This window comes from Selaginella moellendorffii, unplaced genomic scaffold (genome assembly GCF_000143415.4).
Source record: "Selaginella moellendorffii unplaced genomic scaffold, v1.0 SELMOscaffold_50, whole genome shotgun sequence".
NCBI lineage: Eukaryota > Viridiplantae > Streptophyta > Lycopodiopsida > Selaginellales > Selaginellaceae > Selaginella > Selaginella moellendorffii.
The window spans coordinates 418,369-440,814 of record NW_003314311.1 but is presented as its reverse complement, the minus strand read 5'-3'; the positions used below and the strand labels follow the sequence as shown (position 1 = coordinate 440,814).

Here is a 22,446-nt window from a genome sequence, read left to right as displayed (position 1 = left end):
TTTTAAGAGAATGACTGTTTCAAGAATCCAAGGGTAAGAATTCATCTATCTCCCCACATATCGAAAGATTATACCCAGTCTTTTATTACATCCCAATCGTTTTGCGCAAGCACTTTTAAAATAAAAGCTTAATGCAACAGCTGGTGCTTTGCTTCAAAAGTCAATAGTCCAAGTCAATTCCAGCTCGTAATATCATTAGTCCGCCAGAGGCTGCGCTTGCATCAAAGCATGCAGAACTTATTAAGTTTGAGCCACTTGCATTTTCCATATGCCTCGATCAGTAGATTGGCGAGATATCTATCCCAGCGTCCATCTCAGCCAAATGCTTGGAGTCGCCGCTAGCACAAACTAGAAGATTGAGCCAGAGGAGAACAAAATAATGATGGTCATAACTTGCCTAGAGTGCTTGACCAGGTCAATCACTGCGGGACATTGGAAATGTGGGGGAATTTGCTGCCACGCGGGTGATTGATCTGGAAATCTGGGAGAGAAGGACAGATACGTCAGCACTTTGATGATCAAGATTTTTGTTATTCATTTGGTTGATAGAAAAAGCTCACAATACTCTATGATTGAGGTTCAACTGGCGAGAGTTGGAAGAGAGGCTAATTTGAATTTCCCTGAACAGATTTATTATAGTCATGAACTGTTGATGACCTCGACTCCTTGTCATTGTAATACTTCAGGCACTAAAGATGGAGGGATCACTAACTTATTCATTACTACTTATGCAACTCTTCATTTTCTAGAAGTATTTCAATGTCTAGATCTTGAGCCACGCCAGGTATCCAAGTAGGTAGTGCCACCCACACTTGGACTGACAGTATCGGCTAGTCGATCTCCCGGGGGAACTAGAGCTAACTCTTGAACACTTCATCAAGCTACCCCGCTTGTCGGTCCGTGTTCACTCTAGTCTTGGACTTCCTAGTGGGTAGCTCATCACCTAACACTGGGTACAGCCTTTTTGGGCCAAACTAGCCTTTCCTGGCCAAACTGGCTCCATTGCAGTCCTCCCCTTACTATACTTTTCTTAAGGGTGCAAAGTTTTGTTGATACTTCATCATATAAACTCCTATTTTATCATGATTTAATTTTGCTAACAGAGTTGAGTTTACCTCCGCAATTGCTATGAACTACCGATGCTGGATTTTAAGATCAATATTTGACAAGCATTATTCTACTTATTTGAGTAGAGTCAACCAAACATTTGAGCCACATACAAATGGGACAACAACAGTATTACAACTCCCACCATTATTCACTTGTAAAGTATAAAGTGAATGACTTAGTGTTAATTCGTTTTCCCAATCTTACAATATGTGGTTTATCTAAGGGGCTCTTTGCTCAGTGGAAGAAAAAACTGTATCAAGTGTTGTGGCAAGTTAAACCACAAGTTTATAAAGTTTGATATAATGCCCAATAGGCTGATCCTCTAAAAATTATGTATATATAATAGTTAAAATGATTCATATAAAGGGATTAAGAACAACTAACACCACTTGCAAATCCACCGATACCTCCTTCTAATGTTCCTTTAGATCTTAACCCATCCACTAAAAAACCTTAAATGTTTTATATCCTTCCAAAAGGAGGGGATGATTATGGTTATAATGCTGTATACTAATATTAGTATAGTGGGACTTTTAATATACATTAGATTGGTTTCAATTTAGAATACTCACTTTTATAGTTATGATATTGTATACTAATATTAGTATAGTGGGACTTTAATAGGCATTAGATTAGTTTCAATTTGGACTACTCACTTTTATATATAAGCTAAGGTGTTTAGGTTAATTGATATTTATATTTCTGTATTCTATTTCCATATTCCATGCACTCATATAGCTATATTTCATTGTCTTTATACAATTTTATAGTTGAAACATTTAAATAGGAAATACTAAAATATTATATATGTCTTGCATCTCTCTGAAAATAAAACTGTATAAAAATGTATTAAATTTAATACTCTATTTCTAGTTTTAGTTAGATTAAATTTATAATAAGTTTTAATCATAATTTGATAATATTCATTCTTCCTAAATTACCAGATTATCTAGTGTTTCATTTATTATTTAAACCAATGTTTTACAATAAGAAATTAATTATATTAATTTTTATTCAATTTCCATATAACTTAATATTACAGATGGAAATTTTTGGTTTTGTAGTTAATATATGCCAAGGTAATAAGCTCCAAATAACTTGTTGACAAACAACCTATTGGCTCTTACATTTAAAACTGATGTATTTTTGTCTGTAACAAGACTAGCCAAAACTATCTAGATTGTGAGAAGGGCCAAAAAAACTGGCATAGTGTTACCATGTAAAACAGTGCCTAACAAAGATCAAGTAGAAAGCACAAACAAAGTGACAAGAAACAGTGCTTCACTCCAAACGTTTGTGCTGGTTGCTACTCGAAATGGCTCCGTCGATCCCACTCCATCTCATCCAGCACATATAAAAGCCTGTTTCGCGAGCATGGAGCTCATCGAGAAGAACCACGATGAAGAACACTACGCGTGTTCATGTTGTAGTTCAACTCGTATTCATCTTCGTTTTTGCGGGATGGATCTTCAACTGGATCATGCTGCCAACGCAAGCTTGGTATAAGTTCTGGGGTCTCATTCTTGACAAGAACGACTCCAGGGCCTATGGAGAATCCGGTAATCATCAGTAAAGTTCTCATTTTGTATAATGCAAAAACTTACATTTGCCATTCTTATCACAGCATCGTATGCGATCCTCTACGTTGTGCCTGTGATTTTCATAGCTTTCTTCGGCAACATCTACATGAAGTACATCAAGATGTTAAGGTAAAGCCTTGAAACATTAACTTACTTATCATCTCCGGGAATGCTTTCAGGCTGCCAGACTCCATACGCAATGCTTGGTCTCGACCAGCACTGATCAAAGCGCCAATACTCTCGCTCATTTCTGGAGTAGAGCTCTTTGTTCTAGCGGCATTCGTACTCCTGTGTGCATGGTCGACATGGCGGCCGATAAAAACTTTGCTGGACAAGATCCATGATCCTGGACAGCAGTGGATTGAAGGACCCCTGTAAGATCACGATGACAGCTTCACAAAGTCAAGTTTTTGATCGAAATACCTTCGGTTTTTTTTTCTTTATAGGTGGCTCAGAAGATGTGAAATCATTGGATACGAGCTTGGTTATGCTGGACTCGTCCCGTTCGCTTTCCTGTTCTTCCCAGTCGCAAGAACCGCCTCAATTCTCCACTTGGTGAACATTCCTTTCGAGCATTCCGTCAAGTACCACATCTGGGTAGCAAACATTACTTTGGTTCTCTGGACGGGTCACTCCGTTGCTTATCTCATTCTCTGGATTCGTGCAAAAGAAACAAGCAAGGTTGGCAGCTTATAAGTTCTCGATTCAAAATAGCATACCTCTGACGAGCTCGCATGGTTTTTGGTTTTTACTCTTCAAGTTTATCAACCAAGGTGGAAGGTTCGACCTCGCTGGAATCGGAGCCTCGGTGGCCTTCGCCACAAGCCTTATCATGTGGATCACTGCAATAAAACCCGTGAGAAATCGCAAATTTGAGATGTTCTTCTACACGCACCAGCTCTACATCGTCTTCATCTTTAGCTTCGCCGTCCACGCTGGAGATCGAGGCCTGGAGACAATAGCGGCTGGTATGGTCCTGTTCTTCGTTGATAGACTCCTCAGGTACCTCCAGTCGCGGAGGCATGTCGATATGGTTTCTGCAAAGCTAATATCCTCGGACATGATGGAGCTAACCTTTGCAAAAGATCCAAGTAAGAATAGAGAAAAGAAAAGGAAAGTTATCATGCCAAAAATCATTGCTTTACCAGGTTTGCGATATCCAGCCTCGAGCATTATGTTTCTCAACATCCCAACAGTGTCTAAGCTCCAGTGGCATCCTTTCACAGTGACCACCAACTCAAACGTGGACGACTACAAGATCTCCGTGGTCATCAAATCCAAAGGATCTTGGACAAAGAAGCTCAGGAACTACGTGACCAACCCCAAGAACTATCACGTCGACGCGATCATCGAAGGCCCCTATGGACACAGCTTAGACTATCTGATCGAGTAAGTACCAAAAAAAAAAAAGGAGTCAAAAGCTCACCTTAGTTCTTCTTCTAGCTACTCGATCCTGGTGTTCGTCGCTGGAGGCAGTGGGATCACACCCTTCATCCCAATTCTCAAGGAGGTGTTCGTCCAGATCCAAACCGGCCAGAGATCACTTCCGGAAAAGATCGAGCTCATCTGGACTTTACGAAACTCGGACGAGCTCAGTGTTTTAGAATCAGTGTCACCCTGGTCGATCTGTCCAGACTTTTCCTATCTCCTCAATCTCCAAATCCACGCGTACCTCACAAGACAAGACGCCACGGACCTCAAGAACAAGCCATCCAACTCTCACGAGACAATCCTCTTCACAGGAACGCAATACGAGAAGTACCTCACGCACAAGAAACCAAAGTTTAAGGCAGTCACAGGCACGCAAAGCTACGCTCTCCACGCAGCAGTGATCCTGGCAAGTTTCGGAGGATACTTACTTCTCTCGGGAGTGATCCGGCGATTCATCGTGTTCCCGCTGGATCACAACGTCTATCACATCTACAACAAGCCTTCCACGGGGACGATCGCGCTGCTCGAGTACTTGGCGGCGGTGGTGGTGTTTGGAGGGAGCACGGCGGTGGCGTGGACGTGGTGGAAGGAGCGGAGGATTGGAGCGGTGATGGGGATGAAAATGGAGCTCCCATTCGTGGTGGAGGAGGATCCAGTGATGCTCACGGATGTGCATTTTGGATGCCGGCCAGACTATCCAGGTGAGTGGAAGAATTCTCACTCTTTTTCTTCTCGATTGATCACTTACGAGAGGAATTTGTGGGATTCCAGAGATCTTCTTCGAGCACGCGAGGAGGCGGAGGAAGGGTGTGAGCGTCGGCGTGATGGCTTGCGGGCCGCAGCAGCTCCAAGAGAGCGTGGCCGCGGAGTGTAAGGCGCATTCTCTCGGCTTCCATCCCCTAAATTTCGAGCTCTAGCGAAGAACCCTAAAATCTCTTCACATTTTTAACCTAATAAAAGCCTTTAGTTTTACTAAAGGCCCACCGAACCAAAAGACTGTTTAGCTTGCTAGAAGACCTTCGCTTGCTTATTTGCCATTCTACCACAAATCGACATTTTTTCTCGTAGCTCCACTCTACTCAAAACTTTCATGCTTCATCTATCAAAAAAAGAGAACTTGTTAGAACTCTAGCAAGAACACTTGGAAGAACTTTAAACTTGCTCACTCTTGGTTGGGCGAGATCTTTCTAAAGCGATGGTTGAGGCTGGATCCTTGCCTCCTCTCGGATGGAAGCGGCGTCCCCATTCGTATGGCTCGCTGCTGCTCAGCGATGCTCTTCCCCAGCATGAGGGGCCTGGGAAGCACTCCCAAGTTTGCGTGATCCACTCGTGCCTTGGCGGGCGACGATGGTGATGGCGTCGCCGCCGAGGGCTTGAACCACTGCGAGAGAGCTACTGGATGCAACCGGATCTTCCCCAGGCTCTCCTTTCCATTGAAACGAAGTTTAAGTTTTCTCAGCAGCGCAGCCAAAGCTTGACCGTTCCTGAAAGGAAGCAAAAAAAAAACAAAAAAAAAAAACTATCTTTATGAGAAGAACAAAGAAAGAGCGAGAAGCTACCTCCTGGTAACTGTAATGGCTTTTACTCGTCCATCCGGGAGGATCACCGATTTCCTTGTTGTCTCGAACTTTATGATGACAAAAGGAAGTTCTGCGCCTGGATTGGTAAAAAGAAACAATATCAGGACTCGAAAGGCATTTTTTTCTTCGCGTACCGGCTGCACAGCGACGCCGAAGGGCCTTCAGTATCGTAAGCAAACACACCTGTTGTGCAGACGAGCATTTAGTAATAGACGTAGGATGAAATGAGACGATACCTCCGCCGTGTAAATAGGCAGTCCATCTGCTTCGAAAACGATCGGCTCGCCGTCGCATTTGAATGCTGGCACTACACCGATTGATGAGGCTTCCTAAACAAAAAATATAAACTTTTAACAATAACAGAATCGAAACGAATTACCTCGTACAAAGCTGAGGCTCGAGGGTCGTAAACTCCAAAACCCTCCACCAAGTGCTTGTTTGGAGAGGAAGTTTGGAACACGAGACCAGTATCTGCTCTTTCGGATGACTCTGGAATTCGTAGACAAGCGAGTAGTCTCGAAAGTACTGGCAGTGTAGGCTGTGCTCCACCCGAAAGTGTCTGGCGGAAACATGCAAGGGCCCAGGAAAGCCTGCAATGTTTCCTTGATTATCCAAGTGATAGCAGGAAAACCCGACTTGAGACTTAAACTTACCATTGGCCATGCGGTTTCTGATTGTCGTCTACCATCCACAACGGGTTAACCGAGGAAGCAAGCTTCGGAGGTCCAATGGAGCTCTGGATGCCTTCCAGACAAATACCTTCGTGCACAACATGGGCTCAATACAGATTTCCAAAGCATCAGCAAGCAACATACCTATTATGTTGTCACACATAGCCAAGTTTGGAACTATACCATCCGCAATTGCGTGGGTGTACAAGTTGAGAGCGATGCCAGCCTCGTTTTCCCTGTCAAAAAAGAAAGAAAAAAAAAAACGAGCATTAGCTACGAGCAAGGGAGAATAAACATACCATGCTCCTGACAAACAGCACCTACAATGCATGCAAACAGACAAACCATCCGATCAAATAGAGAAGAATACTTCTCACAAGCCTCCAGCAAAATACTGTAAGTTAATTGATTAGGAGAAACCCCCGCTTCTTTCAGCTCTTCCAAGCTTTGGAGCGCATTCTGGAATTGCTTCCCTCGACCTGCAAGCACAACATCGCATTTAACTTATACAAAACTCCATGTACAAGCTTACACAAGGCTGTCATAAGAGCGTTAAGAGTAGAAACGCTGGGTCGAATTCCCACTGCCTGTATATTTTCGTAAAGAAATATAGCTTTCTCCCAGTTTCCTGTCTGGCCACGAAGTATTTCATCAAGTAAGTTCAAATAATTAGCATTATAATAACTCACATTGCTACAGACTCCCATTAGGGAGCTGAATATCACAGGACCAGGAACAAGAGAGTACTTTTCAACTTCTTGTAATACATCAAAAGCGCAGTTGATTTTACCAGCATGCCCAGCAACATCAATCAAAGCACTAAAGAAAATCTGCATAATACAAATCAAGTAAACACACGCAACGAAATAGGAGCACAAAATTGTTACCTCGTCTGCTTTCACACCATCTTTCTTCATATCATCGTAGATGGAAAATGCACGCTCCAAATTGCCACTACTGCTGCATGCATGAACAGCTGCTGTATAAGGCTCTGGGCATCCTCCGATTCCACGCTTGCGCATCATTGTGTAAACTTCATAGGCGGAGTCTCCCTGGAAAATTTAGCTGTCACAACAAGGCCACAGAAATCATAAAAACCGCTTACATCTCCTGCTTTTGAGCAGGCGTCTATGAGCGAACACATTGTGACGTGATTTGGATTGATAAGACTTTCAGACTTCAACTCTGTGAAAACTTCGAATGCTCTTTTCACCGCGCCAGACCGACCACAAGCGTTGATAAGCGAGTTGAAAATGACTCGATCGGGTTTTATTTTCTGTCCAACAATGGATCACGTAAAACTGCCGCTAATTGTTGAATCAAATAATGTAAACCTTTGAGAGCATGATTCTGTAAATTCCAAAAGCCTTTGCGAGTTCGCCAGTTCGGGCACAGCCATCGATGATCGCTCCGTATGTAAGAAGGTTGGCTTCAACGCCAACACTTTCCATTTCACGGTAAACCTGTGCTAAAACCAAGTTAGTCCAACGAAGGATGGGGACCAGGATTTCTTGCCTGAAAGACAAGATCCGTCTTCAGAGCCTTTGAACAAGTTGAGATTAGAGTAGTATAAATCATGCAGTCTGGCTTAAAACCAGCTCGTTTCAGTGCCGCGAAAGCTCCAAAAGCCCCTGCTTGGCATCCCATGTCATGTCAAAACAAGTACTTCAAAAAACTTAGAAAAATGCTTAATACCATTCGTATCTCTTGCGTTGCAGCAGACTGAAAGAAGCATATTATAAGTGCTAAGCGTTGGAGACTTGATCAACCCGGTGTATCTGAAAGCCTCTTCCACAGCCAATTGTCTTTTACATTCTTGGTAGAATCGTGCATGATAGACCTGCAAAACTCAGCCACTTCCTTCACTTCATCAATAAACCTGAGCAAGAAGAATAGTCGTCGAAATTACCTTGTTCATATCCAAGGTTCCTTTCTTCTCCATCTCCTCGAGAACCTCCAAACTCTCTCGAATTCTGGGATTTAGAACAAATTGTCAATGTGTCAAGCATGGAGATAAATGGAAAGTTCCAACCTTCGAGCTCTTATAAGTCTGTCGTAGGCGATGAGATCCTCTTGTCCTCGAGGCGATGGCATCCTGGTGAATTTTTTTACTGCCTGTTCTAACACGGTCTCCTCCTTGGCTGGTAATTCGGGAGTATGCCTTTCGTCGCTTTCTAAAAGGCGAATGGGACTAAACTCGGCAACCTGGGCCAAATCATCTCGGGAAGTCGACGAATTCTGGGCTGGAGAAGAGATTTCTTGAAACTCTCGCGAAGTAAATGCAGTGGGAGCCTACAATGATTTAGCGTGGAAAACTATGAGTAAAGATATGAAACATTATTTTACCTGTAGCTTCCCATGCTCGACTTCGATTTCTAGACCTCCTCGTTGCTCAAGAACGGCCACCGCTGTGTCAAACTGCCGAAAATCCTCGCTTCCAATGCCGCTGGAGCTGCCGAATTCTCGAAATTCTTGGCGATTATCCCTGGATTTGGAGGCGGCCGACGACGAATGCACATAGAACCAGTACATGGGGAGAACCGCGGCCGCCGCTGCCGTGGCCGCCAATGCCGCATCGAAGAAGAAATCCGAGTCGCCGGGGTGAGCTCCACACCTGGAGGAAGAAGATCCGCCGAAACCCTGCTTCCTCGGATGCTGGCGATTGTGGCGCGGCGAGGATCCCGTCGCCTTGCAGCATTGCGATGCCGCCCTGGATTGTGATGCTGTGGCGGACGAGGAAGAAGAGGCCGCCATAGCCACCGATGCCGATGCCGCGGCGGCCTCCATGCCCGCGCCTAAAACCTCAATCAAAACTCTCCCCCCACACAAAGTTGTTTTTTTCGCACGACCACATATTCTGGAATATTCACCGGCGTATTCTACCGTTCGTTTCTGCGGCGAAGATAAGATAAAAGTAGCCATGGTCGTGTGTTCGATTCCACTGCAATACTTATCACTTATTTGTCATTAGCAAGGAGTTGTCATTCCATTGAGACCAGGTCGGATTTTCACACAGTTTTGTGCCTTCTTGAATGTCTCTTATAAAATGATTCTAGAGGAGTTAAGAAAACTATTCTTTTTTCAAAGTGAGGTGATTATTTAAATACTAAAGTACTCCTGCCATTTATAAGAGATTTCATTAAGCTTGAAAATATATGGATGACACTTGTGATAAGCAATATTTATGAGTTCATAATAAACTTATGTATTTAGAGTTTTTATTTCATTATGATAAGCAATATTTATCAAAGAAAAATTGTAGATTTTTGTACTTTATTATTAGTATTAAAAGCTTTGCATTATCTTTGTTAAATAATATTAACCTTTCCTATGTTAATTAATTTTTAAAATTTTTCAATTTTTTTAGCTTTTAGTTTATGAATATTAAATTAAATAATAAATAATAAAAAACTATTTATAACTATTATTTATAATTTTGTAATAAATTTTCCTTAATAACTATATCTACCTTCTAAACTAGTGTGTTAATAATTTAAGTTAAACTGTGATATATAAAATGAAATATATAAGAAATACATAATGATGAGATTTAATAATTGGAAATTATAATAATATAATTACATAACAAAATAATTTAATTTATGTAAGAATTTACTATGTTTAAAAAATAAAATATATACTGATCAATATTATATTAAAATTTTTAATTATATCAAATTCATGGCCATTTGAAAATATATAATATCCATATTAAATATTAAATATTAATTTTTAATTTAAAATTGGTAACGTTTATTAATAAATATGTTTATATTCACTTATTTTCTTTGAATCCTTATTTAAAACTAATACTAAAAATCATTAAAAAATATTCAAAATATTTTTGAATATATTTAAAAAATATATATAAGTATAAAACATGATTGTACATATGTAGATTGAGTATTTTAAATTATATTGATAAATAGATAACATACTTATAAAGTTTTTAATTTTAATTAATCTTAAAAATGTTTTAACTGCTATAACGTTTTTAATTATATTATAAGTAATATTTATTTTTTACTAAAGTGGTTATGAATCAATATATCAAATTTGTCTAAATAAAATTTAAAAAAATCCAATGTACTATAATAAATATTTAATAAATAAATTATTTTTTAATTCTAGCTAAAGGATAATTTTTTCTTTCCTTTCTAAAAGATATATTTGAAACATGGGTATGGAGCTATGGTTGGGGCTGAGAAATATGCAACAAGGAATTTAATATGTCATTACTTAGATATTTATACATATTAAATTTAAGCACTGTAAAGATTTATTTTTAATTATTTCTAAAATGATATATTAAATATTTTTTTGGTCACAAATGCTAAATATATATTGTGAATCATGCTTGTGATGAAGTTTTAAATAATTTGTTTAGGTAATAGTAAGTATATAATTTATATAATAAAATGACTATTTATGTATTTTTTAGTCAATGTCAATAAATAAAAAATATATTATAAGTTTCATATTTTATAATATATTTATTTACCATATTAATTTTATGTTTACATTTTTTAAATATAGATAAAAAATGTACACCTTTATTACTGTGATTTGTCTCCTTTAAGTATTTTATTAAAGGTAATGCACTTCATCTAATATTAAGCTCCCTAACGGGCTGACTTCTAGTCAGGGGATTGTGGGTTCGACTCCCACCGTGAGTGTTTTAAATGATCCATAGAAGATGCTTTTTATACTTTCGTCGCAAGAATATTCTTGCGCTTAGGGTTCGAGGGTAGGGCAAGACAGGACGAGCGCGCCCTGGGATCCAGCTCGAATCGATCGAGCAGAAGGGCGGCATTCGGAGGAACAATGAGTAGTGGGATGTAGAATTTCGAGCAGGGAAGAATGTCGTTCTCTGAGCCTAGGAAACACCATCAGCAGCAGCATCATCACCGAGGGAATCGCTACAACAGGAACAATTTCCGGTACCAGTTCGCTGGAGAGTCCTCCGATGGTTTCGACGAGATCATCGCCGAGGATGAGAAGATCACTGACCGGCTCTACATGGAGCTCACCGAGAATTTGAAGAATCGTGCCAAGTAAACAAGCTGACTTTAGTTTTTTCCTTGCCCTGAGAGTTCGTTTTCTTGTTCTTTTTGGGCAGGAGATGTGCCATGATGGAAGCACAAGTGGCAAAACGAAGCAACGAGCTCAAAGAAGAAGCAAAAGCTTTGGCCGAGGAAAAGAGATTGGTGGCAGCTTGGAAGAAAGAAGCTGCGGCTCTCCAGGCCAAGACCGAGGCAGAGGTGAGAGATGACTACCATCGATCATTTGGATGAATTTAGTTTCCTTGTCGCAGCTAAGCGAGGTTCGACTTGAGAGGGAGCAACTGGAGCGCGCTAGCACCGATTTGGCAGTTCAGGTGCTTCTCTGAACTAAAACTTGGCGTGAGCTTTGTTCTTCGTTGCTAGTAAATTCCGGATTTGCTCCATGGTGGAGCGCGTGGATGATGAAAAACATCCCTTCCCGCAAGTTCGATTCTTGCATCCGGATGAAGGCGTCCAGTGCTGAAGAAGCTTTTACTTGGACTCCTGCTTTTACAGTCTTGCCTGGTTTTTCTTTGCCACTGTTTCTTACGTTTGATGGCAGATGGCGGAGCTGAAGAGGACGCAACGAGAAATGGACAAGCAGAAGGTATGCCTCGTTGTTTCTTCGTTTGTAGTAAGAGTTCTAGTGAAACTTTACAGACACCGTGTGCGCAGCCTATCCCTGAAACTGCACCAGAGAAAAGCACAGAGCTGGTTGCCGTGAGCAATGGAGAAGTTTTGGAAGAAATGCCGCTGGCGAAGCGCATCAAAATGAAGCATGAAGTCAAGAAAAAGGAGGAAGTTCAAGTGTTCGACAAAAGATTATTGTGAGATGCTAGCTTTTGGCTGATTCTTGTTTCACTGACATGCTATTGTTTCAGAGTTGTTCAATCTGCGCTCCAAGAGGATGCTCCCGGGCTTTTTGAGGTAAAGCTTTTGTGTTCCCTCATCTCTGAAATGCCGCGTCTTGTAGCTACTTGAGGAAAGAGGACTGCTCGATGGCATGGACATCATTACGAATGTATGGGAAGAGGGAGATGGAAATACTTCGCAGACCGAAAGCTTCAGTGACTTAACAAGCGTTGTTGGGAAGGTGCTTCTGAGTTTGTATTTTTCTCTTTGGCCGCTAACCAAGATCGTGAGGACAGCTTTGGGGAACTTCATCTCAGTTGCTCAAGGAACACCGCTCGCGGGTACAAATGGCAAACTCGTCGAAGCCTCACTATTGCTTGGCTTGTTTAGTGACCCTGATCGAGCAGGCAAGTTTGTTTTTATCCCGAGTTTTTGTTTCTTTGTTAGTTTGTTTCCATCTAATCAACATGGTTGTATGCAGACTAGGCTTCTCAAGCAGCGAAAGTGGCCCGTGCGATGGGGCTGGTGTCGAGCGCTGAATGCTTTTCTTTTTGTTTTCGAAAAGCACAACAGGCAAGCTTACTTCATTTCATGGACTCCTCAAAACAACTCGTCGCTGTACAGGATTGTGGTGGAGCGCCCGGAATACGGCTTCGCGACGTACTTTTTCGAGTTAGTTCAGTCCTTGCCAGTGAAATGGCAAGTCGATCGCCTCATCAAGGTGATGAGCTGCGTTTGCAACTGCAGAGCTGCGCTACTGGAGAATCGGCCACTGGAGGTACTTGGATTTGAATCTTTTTTGGTTTTGAGAAGAAGTTTGGTAACACGCGGGACGTTTTGATAACTCGAGGAACGTTTCAGGCTGGCAAGGATTTGCTTCCGGAAGAAGCTCGGGTGCTGGAAGACTATGGCTGGACGCCAAACACCGGCATTGGATCGCTGCTCAGCTTCTGTGACCGAGTCCTCCACGACTACAAGAGCGAGGACGAGGCCGCGGAGTGGAAGTCGAAGATTGGAAGGATGCTCATGGACGGGCACGACCACGGGAGCATCGTCTTGAAGCTCCCACGCAAGCTCGACACTGGCAATGTGAGTCTTCTCAGGTCTTTCGATCTCCCAGCTCAACTTTCCTTCGTTTGTAGATGATCGTGGTGAAACAAGAACTTGGAGACGCGCTCCCGCTGGCCATGAAAATGGAAGCTTGCTGAAAGAAGATCGCTAATTTTTGTACATGGTAAAAGAACTCTAACACTGTCCTCCTGTACAACCCTGTATAAAGTCTAAAAAAACCATGGAAATTTGAGAAGAGTATATTCTAAGTATATTTTGTGCTTTAAAGCTTAAACCCTTACCAACTCTGGAATGGTTTTAAATAAAAGTAGAGATATTTATCACCCTATGGTCAAAGTTTTTTTAATTCATGGAAACTTCTTTTTTCTTCATGGTCTTGTCAAAGCTCCCTCTCTCTTGCAACACAACACACACAGTAGCGCTTATTTAGAACGCGCATAAACATACAAAAGCCAAGAAGAAACCAAAAAGAAAAGGAGACACTAGAGCTCTCTCTACTTGACCTCTCTCAAGCTAGCGCTGGAGTTGGACCATCATCCACGACTCTTTCCTCCTCCTCACTCTTTTCCTCACTCTTCTCCTCACTTTTTTTCTCACAGTCTCCATCTCCTCCCTGGAACCTCTGCCTGATTCGATCCAACTGGCCGGACTCGGCGGTCTTGAACGGCCTCGGCCCAAGAACTTCCACCAGATCGTTGTAGTGGAGAACCTCTCGCGCCAGGAGCTGCTGCGCGAGCTTCTCCAGGCCCTCCTTGTGCTCTTCCAGCAGCGCCACGGTTCTCTTGTAGGCCCGGTCTGTCCATTCCCGGACCTCCCGGTCGATGAGCTCGCCGGTCTCGTTGCTGTATGGCTTGGACAGCTCCATGCCGTCCTCTTTCTGGGGGAAGGATAGAAGGCCCACCTTTTCGCTGAATCCATACACGGCCACCTGGGCGTAAGTTAGCCTCGTCACTCTCTCCAGGTCGTTTTGCGCTCCGGTCGAGATTTTCCCGAGCATGACCTGGAAACCAAAGGTAAGAAATGACCACCAAAAAGGTAGAAAAAGTTGACTTTTCTAACACAATGAGACTCAAGAAAGAAGAACCAAAGGGATGAAGAAAGAGGAAGAAGAAAGAACGATGGAACTCAAGAAAAGAGCAAGGTTTTTTACCTGTTCAGCAGCACGGCCACCAAGAGCCATGCAAGTCATGTCTAGCATTTGCTCTTTCGTCATCAGCAAGTTCTCGTTTGGAAAGTACTGCGCGAAACCCAAAGCCGCTGAGCCACGAGGAACGATCGACACCTTGATCAGAGGCTCCGCATGCTCCAGAAACCAGCCCGCAACTGCATGTCCTGCCTCGTGGTACGCAACTGTTCTCCTTTCCTCGGGGCTTATCACCTAGAAATCCAATGTTGTAAGTATGAAGAAAAGAAGATACCACTTAAACTTACCTTGTTCTTCTTCTCCATTCCACCAAGAACCCTGTCGATAGCTGCCTCGAAGTCCTTCATCGAGATCACTTTGTGCTCCTCTCTTGCGGCGCAAAGAGCAGCCTCATTGCAGACGTTTGCAATATCAGCCCCTGAAAATCCCACGGTAATTCTTGCCAAGTCTCCCACGAACTGCTCCGGATCCTGATCTAGCTTAAGTTTCTTGAGATAGATTCGGAAAATCTGTTCCCGGCCTTTGGCGTCTGGCTTGTCAAGAGCTATCTGTCGATCGAATCGTCCAGGCCTCAAAAGCGCCTTGTCAAGGATATCTGGCCTGTTGGTGCCAGCTAGAACCACCACCCCCGCTGTCGTCGCAAAACCATCCATTTCTACGAGAAGCTGGTTCAACGTGCTCTCACGCTCGTCATTTGCTCCAGCAAAACCGCCACGGCCTCTTGCTCTTCCGATCGCGTCGATCTCGTCGATGAATATTATACTGGGAGCACACTGCCGAGCTTGAGCGAACAGGTCCCTCACCCTGGACGGACCAACGCCAACGAACATCTCCATGAAGTCGGAACCGCTGATGGAAAGGAAAGGCACGGATGCTTCTCCAGCCGTTGCCTTTGCGAGTAAAGTTTTTCCAGTTCCGGGTGGTCCAACAAGCAGTGCTCCCTTTGGTATCTTGGCGCCAAGTTCTTCGTACTTCTTGGGATTCTTCAGGAAGTGGACAAATTCCATAACCTCTTCCTTGGCTTCGTCACAACCAGCGACATCATTGAAAGTGACCTGCAAATTTCAGGCACAATTGATAAACCGCTAGAAAAAAAGTAACTGTAGCTACATACCTTGTCCTTGGCATTTTTGTTGATCTTAGTGACGTGGGCTTTTCCGACGTTGAAAATCCCACGGCCACCCATGCCTCCAGGACCACCGCCAATACCAAGTCCACCTTGAAGTCGGCGCGTCAAGTAGAATATCCCAGCGATCAAAAGAAGCGTAGGAGCCATGCTAGAAAGCTCCTGGAGCCAGCTGACCTCCGAAACATAGATAACAGGAACAAAGTCATGGGGATCTTTTCCGGCAGCAGCCTGCGCCTCTTCTAGCTTTCGCTCAAAGGATTCCACACTCCCGATGTTTATGTAATACTTCGGCGTACTATAGACCCGAGCGGGAGCTTGTGTGCTTGAACCGGTATCTGTTTGAAACTCAGACGAGTCCTCATCAATAGACGGTGATTGAGGTTGAGTTTGTTGACCTTGAGCTACTGGCGTCTCGCGAACATATACTCTTGCGACCGCCTTATTCACAACCTCTATGTGATCAACGAGACCAGTCTCCAGAAGCTTGTTTTTGAACTCCTGGAAGCTGATCTGCTGCGAAGTGTTGATAGTTAGAACATTTTCCTTATGACTGAAAGCAATCGAAACTTTACCTGGCGCGTACCGTTGAACCTCACAGATAATGAGCTGAGAAGAATCGCAAGACCTATCGCTGTTGAAATATAAGACTGCAGTTGGGCCTTAGATACCTCCTTGAAACCTTTATCACCCTCATTCTTGGGATCCTCTGCGCAAGACAAGAATTCTGTCAGAAAAGAAAAGAAAAGATCAAAAAAGAAAACAGCACCATGTTTTTGCTCTGCTCTTTGTTCAGCACGACCCTTTGGAAGATCTTTCTTGTTCTTAGGATGATAGTTCTCATATCCTAATAGTTTACATAACATTAGACCACATTGTTTCACAAAAAAAAAAGGGAGCATACCTTTGTTTTTCGGAGCTTCGGAACAAAACTGTCTTTTGAGAATCGTTCTCCGCGGAGCAGCACCTTGCAAAGTGGCTGACAAAGGCTTGTTGCCTAGCTTGGCAAGAGATCTTTTCTCCAAGTCCACCAAAAGCTTAGAAAACCTGGAATCTGATACGAATCGCTTCTCCAACCCTTCCCGATAGCTGCATGAGGGCGCGCTGGCGGCATCGGCCGAGAATGCGCGTCCAGAGCAAGCCAAATCCTCAAAAACCTTGAAAAATCCCCAGCCTCAGCACGAGACTTCGAGCTGGAAATCCAGCGCCATACCTTTATCAGGTGCTGCCGTCGCCGCCGGACCGCTGCCACTGCATAGCGCCGAAACATCTAGACCTCGCGATCAAACAGGGCTTCGCTCCGGCAATCTGATGCTCGCCTGGGAATCACACCTCCAACACGCGCAACGCGACCGCCAGAGCACGATCAAGCATAGCGCCTTCTACCGCTGCTTCCTTCTAACCCTAGACGCCATTTGTTCTTTAGAGAGGCATGACAAAGAGAAGGGTTTTTTTCTCGAGGCTCTGACGTGGCGAGTTTTGGCGGCTAAGGTTAAGTCGGCCGGATAACGTCTGGTAAAAAGTCAAATTTCTTTACCACGCAGAAACCCTAAAAGTATATGTTAGAGCTGGAAGAAGAGCTCGCCTCTAGCATCAGGCAATGCGGCAGCCACAAAGATTTAACCAATGCCCAGAGGCTTCATTCTCTAGTCCGTAGCCATACGCTCATACGCCACAATGTCTACCTCGCCAATCTTCTCGTTCAAATGTACGGTAAGTGTGGCCACCCACACGACGCCCGTCGCGTGTTCGATTCCATGCCCCGACCAAATATTTACTCGTGGACGATTATGCTCGAGGCATATACCGAGAATGGGAATCTCGACGAGGCTAAGTGGCTGTTCGATTCCATGCCCGCCCGGAATGCGGTGACGTGGAACACGATCATCACTGCGTTTGGACAGGCTGGCCACGTGGACTCCGGGAAGGAGCTGTTTGACAGGATGCCCCAACCGGATATGGTGACGTGGAATGCCATGTTGGCGGCATATACCCAGAATGGGCATCTGGAGCTCGCCAAGGGATTGTACGACACCATGCCTGAGCACAATGTGGTCACAAGTACGGCTATGCTGCAGGCGTTTGCGCAGGGTGGCCACCTGGATCGAGCCCTGGACGTGTTCGAGAATATGCCCCAGAAGAATATGGTATCTTGGACGGCCATGCTTGTGGCATATACTGAAGCTGGGCATTTTGATTTAGCAAAGAGAATCTTCGATAGGATGCCCGAGTGGAACATAGTCTCGTGGAACGCAATGCTCCAGGCACATTCGCGAGGCGGGAATATCCAAGAGGCCGAAAAGATATTCCATGCGATGCCTGACCATGACGTCATCTCGTGGACGACTCTTCTTGTCGCACTTGCCGAGGCCGGGCAAACAGACAAAGCCAAGAAGGTATTTGAGAATATGCCCGAGCGTACAATGGTAACGTGGAACTCGTTTCTACAGATATTTGTAGAGAAGGGACACGTGGAAGAAGCCAAGAGGGTGTTTGAGAGGATGCCAAAGTGGGACGTAGTATCATGTACCACGATGCTCCACGCTTATGCCCAGAGTGGGCATCTGGAAGATGCTAAATTAATATTCGATCGGATGCACGTAAAGACTGACGTGTCATGGGCGGGAATGATATCCGTATATTCCGAACGCGGGGATCTCGATGCCGCAAACCACGTCTTTGGGGATATCCCCCGCCAGCATCTGCTGACGTGGAATGCCATGCTTTCAGCATATGCCGAGCACGGGCATCTTGACGGTGCGAAGGGAATCTTCGACAGGATGCCCGAGTGGGACGTGGTGACGTGGACGACGCTGATGGCGGCATATTCCCAGAGCGGGGACTGGGAAGGGGCCGATTCCATCTTCGAGAGGATGCCCGAGAAAGATTCCGTGGCATGGACGGCCGTGATTTCCATGCACGCTCACACTGGACGCCGCAAAGTGGCCATTGGGAATATGCTCGAGCTCCAAATGGAGGGCCTTGAGAGCGACGAGGGAGCGTTCTTGAGCGTCTTGATGGCTTGCAACCACGTTGGTCTTTTGGAAACCGGGATAAATTTCTTCCGGTCGATGATCACGGACCATGGCTTGGATCCAAAGTTTGAGCACTACTGTTGCATGGTTGATATCCTCGGACGCTCGAGCCAGCTTAAGAATGCCGAGGATCTGATCGATACCATGCCTTACCACCCGGATGGATTGGTCTGGGGAGCGCTGCTAAACGCTTGTCGACTCCACCACGACGTCGAGAGAGCCCAGAGAGCGTCGCAGGAGCTTATGGATGCCGACCCCGAGAATGGTGCCTCGCAAATTCTTCTGGCCGAAGTTTACGCGTCCTCGAGATCAAAGCGGTGGCCTCGCACTACGCCCAAGAGATGAGCCGAGAAAAACTTGTCTGAAAGACTTGCTGGACAAGTTCTTATCACTCTGTCTGTAAACGACGATTGTAAAGAGCCTTGTAATCTTCACGAGAGACCGCTGGTTTTTAAGCCTTTCGGACTATCACTCTTCTCTCTCGTTTGTACTCTATCTCGTCTCTTTGGTGCATGATTACCAAGGCTCGCCTCACCTGTATACGAGAGCTCTTAGCGATGAACTGTAATAAGCAATCTTACCGTCGGTTCGGGCATTCCCATCCGCATTAGTTCATCGATCAAGCGCCGTTCCGACATGAAGCTGCCGATTCCCATGCGCCTTTTTATTTGCGTTTCCACTTGCTGGACAAAAGCGCTCGGTTAGAATGAAATGGAATTGATTGCATTCAGATATGTGGTGACGAACCTGGATCTCGTTTCTCATTTCCGGTGTCACGGTAATATTGTCCGTTATTCCGGACCGTGCGGCATCCATTGTGGACACGTAAAACAATCTAATGGCCTCGGTGACATGCTCTTCTGTTGCTTCCTGTGAACTGCAAAAAGGCAGTAGTCGAGCGTATGTTATAGGCAAAAAAATTGGCTTACAGCTGCATTTTAGCGATGGCTTCGCTTATTCGTACGATGGCTTCAAGCTGGCGAACTGTAATCGGAATAGGAGTCGATTCTCCCGTTTGGCTTTGCTCTCTCATTTGCTGATAATTAAGGGAAACTTAGAACCTGTAGGAGCTTCAGATTTCTGCAGTACCTTTCTAATCTCGACGTAACTGTTTTGTAGCATAACTGCAGCTGAATCGGACAAGCGAGGCCTACAGCGATCTCGGCAAAACTCAATATATCTGCACGTAGGTTACAAGTTACTACAGAACGGAACTTTGAACTATTTGTGAACCTTTTAAGCCAGTTATATTTTTCACGAACATCAGCATCTTTTGATCCAAAACCTGCTGAGGCATGTACTGTTACTACGTGCCGAGCGATTTGCTGAAACACAAAACGAGGAGTAGAAAACAGTAATAAGAAATAATTTGACGTACCATGTCTCTTTGATGATCTCTTGCATCCTTGACTATAAAAATCAGATCAAATCGAGATAAAATAGTTGTCTGAAGGTCAATGTTTTCTTGAGCAGTCTGATATAAGCGGTTAGAACACCGACAACGTAAAGGTGAACTTGGTCACCTTCAAATCGTCATAACGTCCAGATGGAGGATTGGCTGCGGCCAGTACTGATGTTCGTGAATTTAAAACCGTAGTAATGCCAGCCTTGGCTATAGAGATTGTTTGCTGTTCCATAGCCTCGTGAATGGCTACTCTATACATACAAATTATATCAATAAAAGATAAATCGAGATCAGATTTCATTTACCTGTCTTCTGGCCTCATCTTGTCAAATTCGTCAATGCAAACCACCCCTCCATCGGCAAGCACCATCGCTCCTCCCTCTAAATAGAACTCTCGCTGGAACATCATACAAATTGAATGAAAAAAACAAGTGGAACAGATGGCATTTACGGAAGCCTACCGAACTCGCATCACGTATGACGGATGCAGTCAATCCAGCAGCAGAGGAACCCTTGCCAGATGTATACACAGCAATCGGCGCAGTTTTCTCCACAAATTTCAAAAACTGTACAAGGAAAACATTAGAGAAACAAGAACCAAAGCACTGAAATCCAACCTGAGACTTTGCAGTCGACGGATCTCCCAAAAGAAGAACGTTAATATCGCCTCGAAGACGTACTCCATCGGGTAGTGACTGAACCACACAATCCAGATCAAATCCCATATTTTAATTCCTGGCTGTCATGTGCTAACCTTACGAGAACCTCCGAACATCAGACATGCTACGGCCTTTTTTATGTCGTCGTGGCCGAAGATTGAAGGTGCAAGAAGATTGCAAACCAGCTGGTACGAGTCGGGCTTCCGAGAAAACTCTTTAAATTCGTTTTCCTGAAAATCAAAAACGAGTTAAAAGGACGCATTGTATTTTGTTTTTCAACCAACCTCGTCAGCTGTAAAAGAAGGCGCGCCTCTAGAATTCCCCTCTGCTGCATGGTCCATTCCCACAACTCTTAAGTAAGGCTGTCTGATTGCCACAGCTCCTTTTTGCCTGGACTTGACAATGTTAACCAGCGAAAGACCTTTTGAAAACACAATCTCACGTAGTTGCATTTCCGGTTTGGAAGATGCTATATACTCCAAGAACTGTGACCCGAGTACCAGGAGCAGTCTTTTGGACTAGATTTCGATCGGCAGCTAGCAGAAGGTTTCTAGGGAGCTCCCCGGTAGGAACATCCTTCATATGGAAAACCTCAAAAAAGGACCAAAAATATGTAAACTGTTTACCTCAGGATTCTCTTGTAACTTCAGCGTTTGTTGATCGACATATTTGCTCCGGTCTGGGATCACAAGCCATGGATCTATAGGACATGGTTCTTCACCAGGCTGCATTTAAACTTCTTAGCAATAAGAAAAACTCGCAAAAAATGAAACCAACCTGAGGAACATGATCGCAAGAGCGTGGCATCATGGCTCCACCGAGACCAGGTCTGCATGGAACTACCTTCACGTTTTTACAGTTTCTGCAGCACAAAGTCACAGCAGTGGCTTTGGCTTTTGTCCTTGAGGCCGCGATTATGATGCCAGAAACTTTTACCAGCTTCGAGATCCAGCCTGCCTGTATCACACACAACAAGAACACAGATTAGAACCAGAGAGAAAAGAGTTTCATCACCCCAAGAGTTCGTATCGATGACACTAGTTCTTTGGAGGCGAGTAAAACTTGGACTTCGCCAGTATCAGGCTCGGCCATTTCACCGGTTTCAGCAGCGACTTTCGATTGCAAACTCGCGACTACTTCTGCCGCAGCACTCTCGAGCTAAAGAAAAAAAAAAGATAGAATAAATACTTGCATATAAACGAATCGTACCAGAGGTAAATAATCCGTGGGAAAATTCCGGACTTTCTCCGCCAGATCTCCATCGAAGAAATGCAGGTCCTCGATCGACACTTCCACAGATTTCGGGTTGTGAAGGAGACTTTCCCTGACAAACAGAAATTATTGCCTGAGCAGCACAAAGGGTAAAACGGGCACCTGTAGGTGAAGCTCCCATCTGGATGAGAGTAGCTCCTGAAGAACTCCTTGAACTTACGCTGGGCGGAATGGCGCGTGACCTCAGGGGATCCATCCTGCTCCGGGTACTGCGCCTGATCGCTGTAGAACACGGCGCCCTCGTCCCACCCAGACATTTGGGAGAAACCCTAGACCCAGAAAATGGCGGGAATAACCAATATGGCGGGAAATTATTAGATTTGCTTTATACTTAAATTATGCTAGGTGGTTGGCAAATTTAATGATTTCAAGAGGTTTGTTGAGATTAGTTATGTTTGCTGTTTAATCAACTCCACAATTGAAAAACATTCTCTTGACCAAACATGAATGTCTTAACTATAACTTAGA

At 44.2% G+C, this 22,446-nt stretch overlaps 6 protein-coding genes across 12 annotated transcripts; 3 read left to right on the top strand and 3 right to left on the bottom strand.

The window, feature by feature from the left end:
- Positions 1 to 2,290: 2,290 nt before the first annotated feature.
- On the bottom strand, positions 2,291 to 9,198 carry LOC9648318 (pentatricopeptide repeat-containing protein MRL1, chloroplastic). Of its 5 annotated transcripts, XM_024686752.1 has the most exons (27): positions 8,719 to 9,198; positions 8,405 to 8,664; positions 8,282 to 8,345; positions 8,068 to 8,212; positions 7,888 to 8,003; positions 7,707 to 7,835; positions 7,478 to 7,648; positions 7,260 to 7,424; positions 7,062 to 7,202; positions 6,905 to 7,004; positions 6,743 to 6,851; positions 6,517 to 6,608; positions 6,355 to 6,460; positions 6,081 to 6,291; positions 5,938 to 6,030; positions 5,836 to 5,884; positions 5,681 to 5,777; positions 5,288 to 5,605; positions 4,550 to 5,220; positions 4,117 to 4,256; positions 3,836 to 4,067; positions 3,586 to 3,759; positions 3,410 to 3,532; positions 3,114 to 3,343; positions 2,845 to 3,062; positions 2,715 to 2,792; positions 2,291 to 2,655 (listed from the first exon to the last, which is right to left on the bottom strand). In XM_024686752.1, exons 1-19 carry the CDS (start codon positions 9,157 to 9,159, stop codon positions 5,217 to 5,219), a joined length of 2,811 nt encoding a protein of 936 aa, XP_024542520.1. In that variant the 5' UTR covers positions 9,160 to 9,198; the 3' UTR covers positions 2,291 to 2,655; positions 2,715 to 2,792; positions 2,845 to 3,062; positions 3,114 to 3,343; positions 3,410 to 3,532; positions 3,586 to 3,759; positions 3,836 to 4,067; positions 4,117 to 4,256; positions 4,550 to 5,216. The 5 variants fall into 5 exon arrangements, with proteins under 5 accessions (XP_024542520.1, XP_024542522.1, XP_024542518.1 ...); XM_024686754.1 differs by having other exon boundaries at positions 3,586 to 3,764; positions 4,117 to 5,220; XM_024686750.1 differs by having other exon boundaries at positions 4,117 to 5,220.
- LOC9648161 (ferric reduction oxidase 5) lies at positions 3,721 to 4,995 on the top strand. Its single transcript, XM_024686666.1, has 2 exons — positions 3,721 to 4,079; positions 4,167 to 4,995. The coding sequence occupies exons 1-2, from the start codon at positions 3,721 to 3,723 to the stop codon at positions 4,993 to 4,995; spliced, it is 1,188 nt and encodes a 395-aa protein (XP_024542434.1).
- A 1,920-nt stretch (positions 9,199 to 11,118) lies between the features above and the next one.
- LOC9648160 lies at positions 11,119 to 13,588 on the top strand. 2 transcript variants are annotated; one of them, XM_024686730.1, is made up of 12 exons: positions 11,119 to 11,426; positions 11,492 to 11,633; positions 11,687 to 11,749; positions 11,977 to 12,021; positions 12,090 to 12,241; positions 12,296 to 12,341; positions 12,388 to 12,507; positions 12,563 to 12,673; positions 12,748 to 12,839; positions 12,891 to 13,044; positions 13,128 to 13,355; positions 13,409 to 13,588. In XM_024686730.1, the coding sequence occupies exons 1-12, from the start codon at positions 11,233 to 11,235 to the stop codon at positions 13,472 to 13,474; spliced, it is 1,413 nt and encodes a 470-aa protein (XP_024542498.1). In that variant the 5' UTR covers positions 11,119 to 11,232; the 3' UTR covers positions 13,475 to 13,588. The 2 variants fall into 2 exon arrangements, with proteins under 2 accessions (XP_024542498.1, XP_024542497.1); XM_024686729.1 differs by having other exon boundaries at positions 12,075 to 12,241.
- Positions 13,589 to 13,663: 75 nt separating this feature from the next.
- LOC9648159 (ATP-dependent zinc metalloprotease FTSH 10, mitochondrial) lies at positions 13,664 to 17,053 on the bottom strand. Of its 2 annotated transcripts, none has more exons than XM_024686726.1 (8): positions 16,821 to 17,053; positions 16,512 to 16,764; positions 16,377 to 16,454; positions 16,183 to 16,316; positions 15,596 to 16,123; positions 14,769 to 15,536; positions 14,488 to 14,715; positions 13,664 to 14,337 (listed from the first exon to the last, which is right to left on the bottom strand). In XM_024686726.1, exons 1-8 carry the CDS (start codon positions 16,875 to 16,877, stop codon positions 13,846 to 13,848), a joined length of 2,538 nt encoding a protein of 845 aa, XP_024542494.1. In that variant the 5' UTR covers positions 16,878 to 17,053; the 3' UTR covers positions 13,664 to 13,845. The 2 variants fall into 2 exon arrangements, with proteins under 2 accessions (XP_024542494.1, XP_024542496.1); XM_024686728.1 differs by having other exon boundaries at positions 15,596 to 16,120; positions 16,821 to 17,052.
- Positions 17,054 to 17,166: 113 nt separating this feature from the next.
- On the top strand, positions 17,167 to 18,987 carry LOC112350443 (pentatricopeptide repeat-containing protein At4g02750-like). The gene has a single exon (XM_024686665.1). The coding sequence runs from the start codon at positions 17,167 to 17,169 to the stop codon at positions 18,985 to 18,987; it is 1,821 nt and encodes a 606-aa protein (XP_024542433.1).
- A 12-nt stretch (positions 18,988 to 18,999) lies between these two features.
- LOC9648158 (DNA replication licensing factor MCM5) lies at positions 19,000 to 22,237 on the bottom strand. The gene is made up of 19 exons (XM_024686784.1): positions 22,081 to 22,237; positions 21,916 to 22,030; positions 21,721 to 21,864; positions 21,484 to 21,663; positions 21,333 to 21,431; positions 21,149 to 21,282; positions 20,991 to 21,096; positions 20,802 to 20,936; positions 20,665 to 20,742; positions 20,509 to 20,613; positions 20,353 to 20,444; positions 20,166 to 20,298; positions 20,021 to 20,116; positions 19,876 to 19,967; positions 19,732 to 19,822; positions 19,572 to 19,678; positions 19,390 to 19,519; positions 19,224 to 19,325; positions 19,000 to 19,177 (listed from the first exon to the last, which is right to left on the bottom strand). The coding sequence occupies exons 1-19, from the start codon at positions 22,233 to 22,235 to the stop codon at positions 19,094 to 19,096; spliced, it is 2,178 nt and encodes a 725-aa protein (XP_024542552.1). The 5' UTR covers positions 22,236 to 22,237; the 3' UTR covers positions 19,000 to 19,093.
- Between the last annotated feature and the right edge of the window lie 209 nt (positions 22,238 to 22,446).

What these genes read in the sequence shown, in the direction of transcription:
- LOC112350443 (XM_024686665.1), top strand. Translation starts at nt 17,167, where the DNA reads ATGTTAGAGCTGGAAGAAGAGCTCGCCTCTAGCATCAGGCAATGCGGC.
- LOC9648160 (XM_024686729.1), top strand. Translation starts at nt 11,233, where the DNA reads ATGTCGTTCTCTGAGCCTAGGAAACACCATCAGCAGCAGCATCATCAC. An exon ending in ATGCTCCCGGGCTTTTTGAG is followed by an intron (nt 12,342 to 12,387) that starts GTAAAGCTTTTG and finishes CGCGTCTTGTAG; the next exon opens with CTACTTGAGGAAAGAGGACT. An exon ending in GTTTTCGAAAAGCACAACAG is followed by an intron (nt 12,840 to 12,890) that starts GCAAGCTTACTT and finishes GTCGCTGTACAG; the next exon opens with GATTGTGGTGGAGCGCCCGG.
- LOC9648158 (XM_024686784.1), bottom strand. Translation starts at nt 22,235, where the DNA reads ATGTCTGGGTGGGACGAGGGCGCCGTGTTCTACAGCGATCAGGCGCAG. An exon ending in TGTTCGGAGGTTCTCGTAAG is followed by an intron (nt 20,743 to 20,801) that starts GTTAGCACATGA and finishes TGTGTGGTTCAG; the next exon opens with TCACTACCCGATGGAGTACG. An exon ending in TGGGAATGCCCGAACCGACG is followed by an intron (nt 19,178 to 19,223) that starts GTAAGATTGCTT and finishes TCTCGTATACAG; the next exon opens with GTGAGGCGAGCCTTGGTAAT.
- LOC9648161 (XM_024686666.1), top strand. Translation starts at nt 3,721, where the DNA reads ATGGTTTCTGCAAAGCTAATATCCTCGGACATGATGGAGCTAACCTTT. An exon ending in AGCTTAGACTATCTGATCGA is followed by an intron (nt 4,080 to 4,166) that starts GTAAGTACCAAA and finishes CGCTGGAGGCAG; the next exon opens with TGGGATCACACCCTTCATCC.
- LOC9648318 (XM_024686754.1), bottom strand. Translation starts at nt 9,159, where the DNA reads ATGGAGGCCGCCGCGGCATCGGCATCGGTGGCTATGGCGGCCTCTTCT. An exon ending in TCGAGCATGGGAAGCTACAG is followed by an intron (nt 8,665 to 8,718) that starts GTAAAATAATGT and finishes AAATCATTGTAG; the next exon opens with GCTCCCACTGCATTTACTTC. An exon ending in AGACGGATCTTGTCTTTCAG is followed by an intron (nt 7,836 to 7,887) that starts GCAAGAAATCCT and finishes GTTTTAGCACAG; the next exon opens with GTTTACCGTGAAATGGAAAG.
- LOC9648159 (XM_024686726.1), bottom strand. Translation starts at nt 16,877, where the DNA reads ATGTTTCGGCGCTATGCAGTGGCAGCGGTCCGGCGGCGACGGCAGCAC. An exon ending in CGAAGCTCCGAAAAACAAAG is followed by an intron (nt 16,455 to 16,511) that starts GTATGCTCCCTT and finishes GTAAACTATTAG; the next exon opens with GATATGAGAACTATCATCCT. An exon ending in ACAAAAATGCCAAGGACAAG is followed by an intron (nt 15,537 to 15,595) that starts GTATGTAGCTAC and finishes TGAAATTTGCAG; the next exon opens with GTCACTTTCAATGATGTCGC.